This window comes from Medicago truncatula, chromosome 1 (genome assembly GCF_003473485.1).
Source record: "Medicago truncatula cultivar Jemalong A17 chromosome 1, MtrunA17r5.0-ANR, whole genome shotgun sequence".
In the NCBI taxonomy this organism is placed as follows: Eukaryota; Viridiplantae; Streptophyta; class Magnoliopsida; order Fabales; family Fabaceae; genus Medicago; species Medicago truncatula.
The window spans coordinates 5,567,122-5,582,374 of NC_053042.1; the positions used below are offsets into that span (position 1 = coordinate 5,567,122).

General features: G+C 34.1%; 2 protein-coding genes across 2 annotated transcripts; one reads left to right on the plus strand and one right to left on the minus strand.

Moving 5' to 3' along the window:
* Positions 1–2,350: 2,350 nt before the first annotated feature.
* On the plus strand, positions 2,351–4,586 carry LOC11420387 (F-box protein At1g47056). Its single transcript, XM_003589080.4, has one exon. The coding sequence runs from the start codon at positions 2,551–2,553 to the stop codon at positions 4,192–4,194; it is 1,644 nt and encodes a 547-aa protein (XP_003589128.1). The 5' UTR covers positions 2,351–2,550; the 3' UTR covers positions 4,195–4,586.
* A 1,170-nt stretch (positions 4,587–5,756) lies between these two features.
* LOC11420388 (mannose-P-dolichol utilization defect 1 protein homolog 2) lies at positions 5,757–13,998 on the minus strand. Its single transcript, XM_003589081.4, has 8 exons — positions 13,704–13,998; positions 12,974–13,127; positions 11,691–11,763; positions 11,527–11,593; positions 11,279–11,338; positions 8,078–8,138; positions 7,948–7,989; positions 5,757–6,224 (listed from the first exon to the last, which is right to left on the minus strand). Exons 1-8 carry the CDS (start codon positions 13,848–13,850, stop codon positions 6,121–6,123), a joined length of 708 nt encoding a protein of 235 aa, XP_003589129.1. The 5' UTR covers positions 13,851–13,998; the 3' UTR covers positions 5,757–6,120.
* Positions 13,999–15,253: the final 1,255 nt, after the last annotated feature.

A 15,253-nucleotide genomic window follows, 5' to 3' on the forward strand; every position in this document is an offset into this window, starting at 1 on the left:
TTTATCTAGTAGGCACATTTTCATCTAAAATAGAATTTATTTTGTTATGAAAATTATCCCAATTTCTTGGATAATAAATATGGCCAATATTTTTAATATTAGCTAGCACATTTTTAAGAACAAAGGGTCCAAAGAAATATCACTAATTTTTTCGACAATATTTTTTTGCCACATTATTAAGAACAACGAATATTTTTTTCAGGGATGTTGTAAATAGAAATATGTGCTATATGGAGGTATAACTAGCAAATCGCGCCAAAAGAGCCTAAATCATAAAGAGACTTCAGTCAAGCCCTTCATCATGTCAATGTTTGGGATATTTCAATGAACTTTGCTACATACATACCCCCCACCAAATGTTTCTATATACACCTCACACCTTAAAAAAAAATTGAACCCTAAACCGTCGTTTCTTCAACCTATGTCTAAGACAGACCCTGAACACATATAAGAAAACTTTGAGAAGAATGAGACAACCTACCATTATTGAGGGTGTGTTTGGTTGAGAAGAGAAATTGTGAAGAGATAAATAGGTGAGAAAGAGTTTGAAAAGAGAGAAATAAATGAGAAATAGAGTTGATTTGATAGGTTGTTTGGTATAAGAGAAATATTGACGAGATAGGGAAGAAATAAGTGTTGATTATTTTGAAATGTACCAAAATACCCCTAAGTGAAAAGCCTTATATAAAAATTAATTTAATATTTCTTGAGCCATTTATTTAATTTTTTAAAGAACTTAAATCAATTTTCTAGTAATTTAACCAATTAGATTATTTTTTTAATTGAAAGTAAAATATTAGATTACATTAGAAATTATAAATTTGAATTGGTAAATATTGTTATTATAACTTTTAGTTTTAAATTTAATTGAATAAATCAACTTATAAATATCCATAGTTAACCCAAAGACCATCATGTTCATGGTATCCAGACACGTTTTTCCTTTCGTCTCAGCCACAATCACGTTTTTGTTGATATTAACTTCTCCTTCTACGAGTCGATTAACTTCTCTCTCTCTAAACACAAAGATTGCTATTATTAAACTCCAATTTGTTTTTAACCTTTGTCTTCTATCGATTTGTTTCACAGATACAAGACAAGATTATTCTGTAATTTTTTTTTGCCACTAAAAAGGAAAATCCCAAAGAGTAGAGAAGAAGCTTCTTTCCATTATTTACAGAGAAACAAGGGTATTAATGGAAAAATGAATTAGTGAAGCTTTCTCTCTGTTTTCTTCCCAGGTTAGAGAGGAAGAAAAAAGGTGTGGGACCCGCACTGGTTTTGTCTCTCGCACGTGTTTCTCTCGTGTTTCAAACGAAAAAAATGGACAATTTCTTAGCTCTCTCTCTCAAACTAAACAGGTCGTAAATGACGAATTTTCCATCTACATATATAATTTTTATTCCTACCTATATTATGATCACACAAAATGCAACCTCATCAAATGGTGGAAGCCCAAAATATTTTTAAAAAAAGCATTTTCCATTTAAATCATTTGCTCAATTATTAATTATTAGTTCTTTTAATAAGTGTTTGTCTCCGACTCAAGATGTACTCGTAGTACCTAAAAATATTTAAATCTTTTGATAAAGAGAATCTCAACCATTTTTTATTAGATTTTACCTAAAATAGAATATGTTTTTTTTAAATTATGGTTCATGTCTATTGTACATTATCTCCCATCTCAATTATGTGTATTTTTTTTAAGCTTATCAATAACCGATTAATCTTGTGTCAAAAAAAAAAAAACCGATTAATCTAATTTATATTATAAATTTAGTGAGTGTTTGTTCATATTTTAGATTAGAGCAAAGACGTGACATTCTTTCAATAAATAGTATAATGTAAAACGTTTTGTTAACGGATGTCCGAGACACTCTGTAAGGATTTTAAATTAAAACATTATTCTTTAAAAAAGATATATATTTATCCAGAAGTCTTAATTAAACTGATAAAATGTCGAAATTGTTAGGCTGAATGCCATGATTGGGGTTCGAACTTCGGTACCTCCATTTATGTATGTGAGTTTATAATGGTTTTGTCATTTCGTCTATCTACAAAAACAAAATAAATAAACAAATCAAATATTTAAGCTTTAATTATTTTCGCAATTTAAAATAAACACTCTAAACATTAATTAGCATTATCCTAAAGTAAACGCAACAAAGTTGAAGTCCACTTTTCTTTCATGGCTTCCGTTCCGTCGTGTCCTCTACTTCCAGTCCCTATCATCTTTCACCACAACGGCCTGCATTTTCCATCTTACTTCCACGTGTCACAAAACAACTCAACACCCCACAGAAATCCAATGGGCTCCCCGACACCTAATTACTTTCTCCATCTATATCGAGTCTCACACCAAACACAGCACAACCAAAGAAAAATAATCAAATTCAACATTAATTTCAAATCCGCATTTTCAGTCTCTGAAATCCAAAAAAAACAATACAAAGATGATGAAACTCACACATAGTTATAGTTTCTGTTAAGAAACAAAGCTTCTTTCAATCTTAACCGTTCATTTCACCGATAGTTCAATATCAACCGTGGATGGGCCAAGCAGCTTCCACGGTCACCGGAACCAACCGCCGGGAAAGCGCAGGCAACCGATCTACGAAAACCACCAGATCCACCGCCTTGGTTTCTCCGATGATCTCCACCGACGACGGCGACGATGTTGCAGATCCGGTTGACGGCGACGGTAACGATGGAATCGGAAACTCCGATTATATATCAGATCTACCTGATGAGTGTTTAGCGATTGTGTTTCAGTCGCTGAATCCCTCTGATCGGAATCAGTGTTCACTCGTTTGCCGGCGGTGGCTTCACGTTGAAGGACAGAGTCGTCAACGGCTTTCGTTGAACGCAAAGCTCGATCTTCTTCCGGTAATTCCTTCCCTGTTTAATCGATTTGATTCAGTGACGAAATTAGCGTTGAAGTGTGATCGTAGATCTGTGAGTATTAGAGATGAAGCGCTTGTTATAATCTCTGAGCGTTGTCCTAATCTCACGCGCCTTAAGCTCCGCGCGTGTCGTGAACTTACGGATGCAGGAATGGAAGCTTTTGCTAAGAATTGCAAGGGTTTGAGGAAATTATCGTGTGGATCTTGTACTTTTGGATCTAAAGGTATGAACGCCGTGCTTGAAAACTGCGCCGCACTGGAGGAATTGTCGGTGAAAAGGCTTAGGGGAATTGCGGAGACTGCTGTGGCTGAGCCGATTGGACCGGGTGTGGCCGCGGCGTCGTTGAAGACGATTTGTTTGAAGGAGCTTTATAATGGACAGTGTTTTGGTTCGTTGATTTTAGGTGCTAAGAATTTGAAGACTTTGAAGCTTTTTCGATGTTCGGGTGATTGGGATACGCTTTTTACACTTATGGCGGAAAGAGTGGCGAGTATGATTGTTGAGGTTCATTTTGAGAGGCTTCAGATTAGTGATATTGGCTTGCAAGCTATTTCGAATTGTTCAAATTTGGAGATTTTGCATCTTGTTAAGACACCTGAGTGTACTGATATGGGACTTGTTGCGATAGCTGAAAGATGCAAGTTGTTAAGGAAGCTACATATTGATGGATGGAAGGCAAATCGGATTGGCGATGAAGGGTTAATTGCGGTTGCAAAGTTTTGCCCTAATTTGCAAGAATTGGTGCTTATTGGTGTTAACCCTACGAGAGTGAGTTTGGAAATGTTGGCATCGAATTGCCCGAATCTAGAGAGATTGGCTTTGTGTGCAAGTGATACTGTTGGTGATCCTGAGATATCTTGCATTGCTGCAAAGTGTTTGGCTTTGAAGAAACTTTGCATCAAGAGTTGTCCTGTTTCTGATCTTGGGATGGAAGCTTTGGCAAATGGTTGTCCCAATTTGGTGAAAGTGAAGGTTAAGAAGTGTAAGGGTGTTACCCCTGAAGGTGGGGATTGGTTGAGGCACACTAGGGTTTCTGTTGCTGTTAACTTGGATGCGGTCGAAGCAGAACTTCAAGATGCTAGTGCTAGTGATGGTGGAGCACAAGACAATGGGATTGAATTTCCTTCAATGCCTGGCTCCGCAGCATCTACATCGGCAAATATTGCATCGAGAAGTACTGTTCGATCAAGTTCGTTCAAGCAAAGGTTAGGGCTATTGTCCGGGAGGAAAATTGTAGCTAGCACTTTGAGAAGATGGTCAGGTGGTAGCACTAGTGCCCGCCATGGTTAGAGACAAGAGCATAAGGAAGCTTGTTGTCTTTGACCATTTTTCGATATTATTATTGTTCTGTATCATTTGATTTTCTATATGTTGTACTTAACATTTGATATTTATGCCGTGTGATGTTTATTGCCTTTTGAATTGAATCTTCACGGTTGAAGTGTCAATGGCATTTTTCCTCTCACTCATCCTGCGTAGATTATACATTGTTTGTTTGATTCGTCTCTTGACTGGATTCTAAGATTTGAAGGACTGGAAACAACAGTGTGTATAGGATCATAGAGGTTAAGGTTGTTTGGTTTTTGTATGAATTATGATTGTTGTATCCATGTTTCATCAAACTATAGTATTGTATCAGATGTCTGGTAGTAAATGGCAGAAGATATCTGTTTTTCATGTTATATATTGGGTGCATGCGACATTCAAATGTGTATGACTCTTGAAAGGATCTTTAATAGTGAGGAATTAAATGGATTGCTTAACTAACTCTTTACGGACATCGACCCAAAAATTTAACCAAACTCAACCAGTTTTTACTCCAATGGCGACTGCATTTAAATAACTCATAATTAACTTATTTACTTTTTTTATCTTCAATTTTTCTATCCTCATTTGTATTTGTTTTTATATAACTGGAAGTTTTTCACATAAATTCATTTTTTAATGTTCAGCAACCAACTTTTGAGATTGCACATAGAGATGCATCTTTTAATTTTAATATATACATATTTTTATTAAGCTCTTCTTGAGGAACTTGTTAAGGGCTCTCCATTGGATATGCTTTGAGAGGCAACAAAAGATCTCTTGTGCATTTGACTCGGTCACAATTGTGATATACACGTCAATTGTGATATGACATGTTTTGAGCTAAAGAGTAAAGCATTTTTTGATTATTAAAATTAGCATAGTACAGCTCTTGTTTTGGCTTTAGTAAATTGAGTCTAACACACGAAGTTGGATGCAAATTGCCCAGTCTTTTGTCTCCTTGCTTCTTCAAAATAAAAGCATAATTGCTACACGTCTAAAATAAGCATATTGCTCGCAAACCTGCATCCTTCTGATGATGAGGATAGCTATATATAGGTTTGATGTTAGGAAATTTGATTGATATCCCTCTTTTTTTTTTTTGTGGAATGTATCCCTCGTTGATGACAGTAGAATATACGTAGAATATTTTTGCACTGCGAACAAGTTTCATTCCTCCCTTGATGCTTGCAAAGTTTGGCAGATCCAAATTCATTTTCCTAATTTAAGAGGCCAAGTTTTTTTTTAACAAATTGAAATATGCACTGATTTCCAAAAAAAAAAAAAAAAAACAAGCACGATTCAGTTAGATATTCTAAAAATATGAATGTTTTTCTAAATACTCAAGAAATTTACGAATTCACCAAAATTTTATGATATGAATAATTTCGTAATGATATCATTTTTTTCTTCCCACAAAAAGTTTCTCACTCGTAAGCATGCGAATGGAATACTACCTTTATTATGAGCCCAACTAAAAGCTCTTCCGTTCTACTCTGCCATCATTTCATCAAGTACAGCAGCATGCATATATATTGCCAAATTGATTCATCCCACAAGGACCAACTAGCTTGAGTGAGTAATGAATCACATAAACATATAAAGAGAATCAAGAACGATAAGATATTCTTACAACGAACCAGCAGGCATCTTTTAAATTATCACGTGATTGACAACGACAAAATAATCATGCATAAGAATTACAGGTTCTAAAATATGATGACAAAATACACCTGTTACTTATGCACCCTTGGCTACCATAAAATGGTCCACCCATCAGCACATGAAAATCCGTAAAGTTCAGTGGGTTAATTTAAGACTGATAAAATTCTGTGTATCGCCTGTGCATGCAGCAGCACCTGTTGAGAGTTGAACAGGATGAAGGAATATGGAGAACTCCATATAGTTCTTCTATTTCACTTTCTTCTCTTTCGCAGCCTGGGGCTTTTGGTAGATCACTATCTGACTCAAGATTGTAAAATTCGTTGCAACACCAATTCCATAGCCCAGTAGAACTTCAATAGAATTAAGGAGACGGTCACAATTAACAGTAAAAGAATAAATGTACTGTATACACATAAATGTCAAAAAGACTGAAATGTACCCAGAACTTTGTAAGTCAAGAGATGGAAGACATAATTTTCCAAAAAAAAAAAAAGATTTGCTAATTAAAATTGCCAGATCCCTAAGCAGACACAATCCCAAAAGTGTGTTTTGAAATAATGGAACAATAAAAACTTGGTAGAATATGTTCAATTTCCTCAACAAAATGATAGAAATAATGTGGTTATGAAAGTGCTTTCAATAGTGGTAACAAACATGAAATGGGAACTACTTTCTGAGTACTATACACACAAGTATATATAAGCATAAAAAAATGAACTTCGGGTTTTCTGCTTCAAAAGGATAAAGAAAAGCTAGTCTGTAGAGAGCTTGAGTTGTCAAGTGATCTACTATCTTATTCATTAGATCATCCAAGAGATCTGTATATGTATATGACTTGTTAAAGATAATTATTAAGCATCTCTGTTGAACCTAATGAACAAGAGGTAAAGTTCTCCGTAGACTCATCCTTAAGAAAAATGAGTTTCCCTTCTTAAGAGGGAAATTCACAAATTCCATTAAATAGGGATCCATGTTTTATGGTATAAGGGATCATAAATCTTGCAATAGAACTGCTTACTCTCTCTCCCTCCCAAAACTACAATTTAAATTTTCTACCAAAAAATGAAAAGCCAAATCCTAACACTCAATACAAAGTGTTTCACACAACCCTTCAACCACAAATAGTCTGACTAGTTTTGTCTTCTAATTTTCAAATGCAGATTTAAGAACAGTTTCATAGAAAGAGGGGGCATGTGAATGGGAAAATCATTTTTAGAACCAGTTTTCCAAAATCACAAAATGTGCCTGTCTGTTATGGCATTTGGGAAGGCTCTTGAACTTGAGTTGGACCAAGGCTACAATTCTTTGATTTGGTAAAAAGTGCATGGGAATGTGGTTTTTTCCCATTAGCCTCCACAGAAATCTAAACCAAACAGGCACAAACGCTTGTTCTGATGTGAGCAGAGTTAACAATATCTACTACTATCTTTTTCAATCGCCAATACCAAAGCATGAAAATTATTCCCAATCAAAGCATGAAAATTAGACAGTTCTTATTTATTCAGGACCAGCTAAAACACCTTTTGGTCTACAATCACACAATCACAAAAATAGTTACTGCCAAGAAAGTTAAGATATAAGAAGTGTAAGAACCCATAAAACAAAAGGAAAAAGAGCCTCGTATTGTTGGGATTTCTCAAGCTTAATTTCTAATAAGTTCACAAAAAAAAGTGTGTAATTTCACAAGGGGTAGAGGACCACCCACTTGTCTTCCACAGAAGAGTTAGATGTAACTTTCGTGAGATGGAAAAAAAGTTATCAAGCCAAGTATAGGTGAAGATAGCAATTTCATGAACACAATACCACAAAATCAGAATAAAAAATGAGGCAAATGGGGAATATATTCTCAAATTGTTTCCATTTTTCTGCAGAAAAAATTGAGATAGGGACGTCCTGCAAACATATTTTGGTTTTTAAAACAAATAAATGTTTCTACACACAAAAGTTGAATAGGTCATTACTTTCTTAAGCATTACTATTAGTATTAACACCAAAAACTGAATTAATATTCATTGATGACAATCACCACAACAAGAGAAATGATGATGAAAACAAATTAAGAAGAAAGGCTACCGCTTTTTGGGGCATTTTCTTGGATGGTGGTGAATACTCTAACTGCAACAAACATAAACAAAAAAATTAGTATTCCATTCCAGCAAACGAAAACTGCAGTCTTTGTTGTACTAAAGATTTACTGGCTTACCCATTGAGCCTCCAAAGTTCATAAAAGAAGTTAAGAAGCTGAGCTCCCCTGTACTTTTATTCTGCTCAAACCAGGGTTATCAGTGACAAATAAGAATGGTGAAAAACAAATAGCTGATATACTTCATTAGTCCAAACATTTTGAAAAAATAAATAAATTCAGCATATCCACATTAACAGAGTTGACAGATTCTAGCCTATCATTACAAGAGGAATAAAAGCTCCTAGTTTTCTTCAAAATGCAGAAAGAATGGCAACACAGCATACATAAAAATCATGTTTGTCATGTAATCAATGTTGTCAAACTCAAGGGTCTACACAAACTCATGAAATGTATGTAGGCTCAATTTGTAAATTTGGAAGAGTTTACTTAATACAAAAGTAACTTTTAAAGCATATATCACAATATCAAAAGCATAATTTAACAGTATGTACATAGTAGTTATTCAACCTTAAAAAAAAAAAACTTCTAATAAATATTCTATCCACATGACCAGACCAGAACAATTCAAAAATGATGGACAAATTCACAAATTACAAGATATTTTGACAATTCAGCACACAAGTATACTAAGGGTGTGTTTGTTTCAAGTTATATTTGTTGATTCCCAGGAATAAAATGATAGAAATATATATGCCTATGTTTGTTACAAGTTTACTAAATTTTATTCCCGGGTATAAAATGTTCCTGGGAATAGAAAAATTTTCCCAAGGAAAAAGGTGGGAATAAAGTTCCCATGGAGATGAGAATAAATTTATATATAGTTACCTATTATAATCCCTATTTTTATGGTTCCTAGGAATGTTATAAAGTTAACCGAACATATTTTTCCTAAATACCTTGGAATAAAATTCCCATCTTTATATTCCAAGGAATGTTATTCCAATGAATAAATTTGGTAAACTTCAAACAAACAGACCCTAAGTTCAAAATTGACATACAAATTGACCAAGGTTCAAAATTACTGAGACAAATAATCTTGGGATCGAAATCCCCTAGTTGGAGCTAGATTTATCTCAGTAGAGCTAGGTTTCAGACTTTCAGCTCATCAGGGCATTGGCCTTGTTGGCAAGTTGGATTTATTGCGAACTTGCAAAGATGGGTTTGTTCATGTTTTTTGCTTATTCACTTCGTTTAATCTGGGAGCTATGGGGTTGAGACTCAATAAAACTCATTCACCTTCTTTGCAGATGGTTCACGTTGATACATTCGTGGAGTTTAGTGCTACAACTAGGGCTGGACAAGATTGGCCCAAACCGCCCAAATCCGTTCGGCCCGTTTTAACCGTTTGAATTCGGTCGGGTCATCCGGGTCCGTCGGTTGAAACGGGTTCTGATCAATGGGTTGTATTGGTTAATAAAGGTTGGTTTCGGTTGGGCTAATCCAGCCCAACGAAATCCGAACCCGTCCGTCCATGTTATATATATTATATTAATTATTTATATTTATGTAAATTATTGGAACGATACCGTTTTGTTGTGACAAGAATTTTTTTTCAGGAACTCAGTTTCGTCTTTTCACTTCCATTCTCTCCTTCTCAACCGTTCACCATTAATTCCGGCGACGATCCCCATCAGAATCTCAGCTTTTCTTTCTAATTCATCTCCTCTAAAATTATAACATTTCTGTTTTCTTCTGTTATTTTCTGTCTAAAACTCATTTGTGTGGGTTGTATTTTCTTCTTCATCTTCTCTTCTCATTTTAACCACATATCCCTTCTTCCATCTTTCAGATCTGACCAAATCTTTTGTATTTCAGACTGGATCTTAAGTTTTGCTTCTGAAGTTAACACATTTGAATTATTCTTTGAAAATCAATTTGTGGAGTTTGTTTTTTTCTCTGAAGATCTGGATTTGCAGTTTTTTTTTTTTATCAAATTTTGTTTGAACGAAAAACCGACGCTATCGAACCGCGAAAACCGTCAAACCGACACCGAAAAAACCGATCATTCAGTTGGACGGAAATGGGCTGTCATTCTATCACCGTCGGCTTGTCCGGATTGAGGGATTGGGACCGAAATCCGACCCTATCCGTCCGATGTCCAGCCCTAGCTACAACTCACAATAGGTGAGATCAAGGTAGTCAGGAACGAGTGCTGGCACGTAGGTTCGTCCGTTCCTACGTGCTTCCCACAGCAAAACGTGCTTCGAGCTTGCTACGATTCGTTTTCCCCATGTTTGTGGTCAGGAACGAGTTCCTGAAGCAGGAACGTTAAAAAAAACGAGCTGGGCTTGGCAAAATTGATTTGGGCTTCCCGAACCGGGTCGGGTCAAAATATCCCGGTTTTAATAAATTAATTAAAACCTAGAAATTCAATTTTTCTCAATCTTCCTCACCTAACCCTAAAATACAGGAACGGCGGCCATGGCATTTTTCTGGCGAATTTCTCGCCGTTGTTCTCTCTGTAGCCCGGTTTCCCATAGTTCTCTCTCATTCTTCACTTCCTTTTTCGTTTTCCTCACTTAAACTCTGTTTTCCTTTCCTTCACTTCCTTTCCAGTACTCTGTTTCTGTTTCGTTTTCAATCTCTGATTATGACTTATTAATTAAGTTTAATGTACTTATGAGTTCTATGTTTTTTTGTATTATATATTAATATGATTGTGTGTGCGTGTATGAGAAATTACAATTTTGCCCTTGAGTGGGTTCTTACGAACCGTGTTACGTTCCCCGACTTTACGTCCCTTCACCAGCCAATCGAACCTACGTAGAAACTCGTTCCTGACTACATTGGGTGAGATCGAAGTTTTGTGCACTGTGGAGCCTTATCATCGTTTTGTTTGGGGTTTTTCGCAAAACATGAAATTTAGGCTAGTACCAGGACAAATAACCATTATGTTGTAAATTTGTGATTCCTATGCAAATCTACCCAAATTTACATAAAACAATTTTGTAAGCAAGTTAGCTCAATTTTAATACTGAGCTGGAAACTTGTATGATTGTATTTGTTAACTTCAAAGTTTGACAACCAACCATGTATCTAACTAGTTTCAAGTAGATCATCATTAACTGTACAACAAAATAACTCATTTACCAGTTGCTTTAAAGGGAAAAAGTATAGCCCTTTTGGCTGGAGAATCAAGTATCATATATGCAAGTAAAAACTATAAAACAGATAAGTTTATAAATTTCATGACAACTAGGTATTTTCTCCAACACAATATAGCATGAATACAGAACGGGCGTTCATGTTTCTACTTACAGAAAAGTTTTGGAATATTTGTGGGATCCTTGCACACAGAAATATTGCATGCTGCGATGCCTGCAAAAGATCATATTCACATAAAAAAATATTGGCCATAGAGAACCTTATAGATTACTAATTATTATAAAATAAAGGCTAAAAGGTTTGACAGCATGAATAGACGACAGATGAATACTGCAGAGACAATAGGAGAAAAATTTCAGCAGCATAAGTAAATAAATGTTGAACATAAAGTTATTACTCACATACAAGGCCTCAAAGAGGACAGGATCAATTTTACCAGCTAAGATTGTGGGTGCTACAGCACAATATCTGAAAACCAATTTATCAAGGAAATGATCGAGAATATTTGATTAAATTGCATAATATGAGAATGAAAATTCAGTGCTTCAGCAAACAAGTAGGATACATCAATGGCCGAATCCATGTGACTGTACTAATAGGTTGAGAATAGTAGTAGATTATGGCAACCAATACAAGAGCTGTATCAGAAACGGAGAGGACGAAGTAAGTTAAACTAATTCACGTAAATGGAAGAACAAGATATATCTAACAAAAGATAGAGATGTACAAGTTGCATGATCTACAGCCTATATTTCATGAGCAAGCAGGAATATCAGCAATTCAGTATGTAAAATTAGTCAAAATCATCAACAGAATACAGCAGGACAAAGTAATACATATACAAGGCAAAATAACTCTTTTGGTCCTTTAAGTTTGACAAAAATACTATGTTAGACCTTTTAAGTTTGTTAAGTTTCAAATAAGTTCTTTAAGTTTTTTTAAGTTTCAAATAGGTCCTTTAAGTTTTTTTAAGTTTCAAATAGGTCCTTTAAGTTGTTAATTTAATACACTTATTTGAAGTTTTTAAAGTTTTTAAGTTTCAAATAGGTCCTTAAAAGGGTAATAAGGACCTATTTGAAACTTAAAAAACTTAAAGGACTAACCTGGTAGTTTTGTCAAACTTAAAGGACCAAAAGATGTATTTGGCCTATATACAATTCCACCAAGTAAGAATAGAGAGAATGTTTGAAAAAGAAATATTCAAACACAGTCAATTGGCCGGTTGATCTCATATAAAGGCTGAGGTGTAAATTTGGTTTAACCTTTAAAGAAGCTAAGACCTTTCAGATGACATGGCCATGCAGCCTACATCTCTAAGGCCATTTGAATTAAAACCTACATTTCCTTTAAGAGTTTACTTGATCCACCTCTACCTTTGTTTGTTATACTACTAGTGTCCACATGATCTGCTATCCTTATTGGGATCTCTATTGGCCTTTTTCCACATGACTACCGAATCATCTTATGTGAGAATTTTTAATTTGTTTGTTACTAGAACTAATAACATCCCCATTTTCATCAAATATATTTATTCATTTCTTATCTCCTCTAGCATGTCTACTCATCCACCAAGGCACTTGGCTCATGCTTTTCTTGGCACTTTACTGCCGAACAATTCAATCAGATAGCATTCCAATAAAACACCCAAAAATTTGCCTTTCTTTTGTCTTGTCGTATTATCTTTGTTTATTCTATTTCTTTTTCAGTCAACTTTTTAGTCACACCTCATTCTCATTCAACCCTCCCCTCAATCCCGTTTAAAAGTGCATGATATAACATAATGGAAGAATGATGAAAAAACATATACTGACAAAAGAATAATCAAAATTGCAAAACATTAGCACACACCTTGGATCAAAAGAAACAACAATTCTCCATAAGCTGAAAAAGGCAGGCCTTTGTGAAGACAGTAAGCCAGTGCTATGGTATATCCAACAACTTCAAGCTCAAACGACAACATACTAAGTCCTCTGACACTTTGATGCTTCAAAATTTTCAAAATCTGCACTTCACAATATCAACACAATTACAAACTCTAGTTCAATTTCAAAGTGTGCAGACATTAAGTGCATATTTGTATTCATTTTACCAAATGTTTGTGTGTTCTCGAGTACAAGAGTTCCAATTGTTTATGCCTCCAAATGTAACTTTGAGCCTCAAATTAATTATTTAACTCAGTTTTCCTTAAATTTATCTAAACATGTTTACATTCTCTCTCTTTTGTTCGAGCCCTAGATGAAAAAATAATTGATGACTTTACTTACCTCACATCTGGCTGAACTCTAAAATTCTAGGTTCCCAGGGTCAAGACAAAAAAATTCTACTCCCTTTCAAGCAAAATCAATCATCACACTAATCACGCTTAAATCAACAGAAAATGAAGATTTCCTTCGAAACTAATGAATACAACATATAAAACCTAAGAATTAACACTAAAAAAAGAGTTATAACAATTCAATTGCAAAATTAAGCATTGCATGCGCGTAACAAACTACAAAACTATCAAAATCTCATAATTAATTTATTTTTCCTTTTCCTCAACAGTGAAACGGAAAATTGAGAGAAGAGGAGTGCGTGCCTGAGGGAGTTTGACGGTGGTGGAAGCGGCAACGATGGCGTAACCGAGGAGTTTGGAAATGAGAGGAAGCAAGCAATCTTTTTCAGGGATGTTTCCGTTACGAAGAGATCCAATTGCACAACTCAAATCGATACCAAGATATTCCATCTTCTTCTTCTTCTTTCTTCGACGATCTCAATCAAAATTCAATTCGATTGTTTTTTTTAAGGCGAAATGAGTTAAACTGGAACTGCGGTTTATGATTTTTCTGGTCGTCTCTGGGTACTGCCACGAACGATGAAGTGTCTTTGAAGACAATTCAATTCACTTACTTTGTCTTCTCGAGGTTGTTATGGTAATTTTATTCTTTCTAATTGTTGTGCTAAATTATTTCATTTTTTTTAAAGAAATATTATATCAACAAAAGTAAGTAATTTTTTTTTTTTTTTGAGTAAAACAAAAGTAAGTGAACTTGAAGAATAAATATATATATATAAATCCTTCAAAATCCTCCTTTAATTTAGTTTTGAAGTTCTCTAAAAAGGAGAATTTTGTTTTATTATAAAGAAAAATGAGCTTGTGACTCTCCCCTTCCAATGTCATATGTTTCTTCCACTTATTTTATTTTTCTTTCAAAACCTTTCCCTTTAAACTCTCAAACAAATCTTAAAAAATGGATAAATATTTAAAAGAAAATGCTAAGGAGTGCTCATAGAACATTTTCTTAAAAACACAAGTTAGAAGTTTTGTTCAGAAAAATGTTGTATTCAACTTAAGTCAACTTTTTTAAAATCTAAAATTTGTTATTTTTTACAATTTTTTGCTTTTTTAACCGATGTCTTCAAGAATGAAAAAAAGAAAGAAAAAGGAATTACACTCTTGAGAAAAAATTTCAAAGAAGTTAGCGTCTAACAAATATTTGAGGTAAACTTAACCATAAAATCAACATATTGGTTACCACACGAAGAATGTGAGAAACTATTATCAAGTATGAATTGTTTATAAGAACCAAAGAATTGAAAGAAAAAAAAAAAAACAAGAAGAAGAACTAATGTCTTTGATGTAATTGTGAACCTAAAAGTAAGCTATGGAATGATGTTAAGGCAAATAAGAGAATAAAAAACGCACATAATAGATGGAATAACTATTTTCACCAAAAAAATATGAAAATCGTAATGCATGTTTTTTTGGGTGTGAACATTTGGATTTTATTTATTATTAAAATAAGTATATAAGATGTAATAATATAATAACTATTTTAAGTTTTTCTTGTGAGGAGGGTAATTATTTTAAGATAGCATTATTAATACGGTGTAAAAAATGCTAAATATCTTTGATTTTATTTGAAATATAATTTTTTTAAAAATATATATAAAATAATTTTTGAAAGATAATATATAAAATATTTTTAAAAGCTCAAAAAAATTAAATTTAGAGAAAATATAATAAGACTTGATAAATCCTTTTTTATAGGTGGAAATCAAACTCGGTGATATTTCAAGTTTATGACGCTCATACACAAAGCCCTTAAAAGAAACACTTATACACGGAGGACCAACTAATTTGCACTA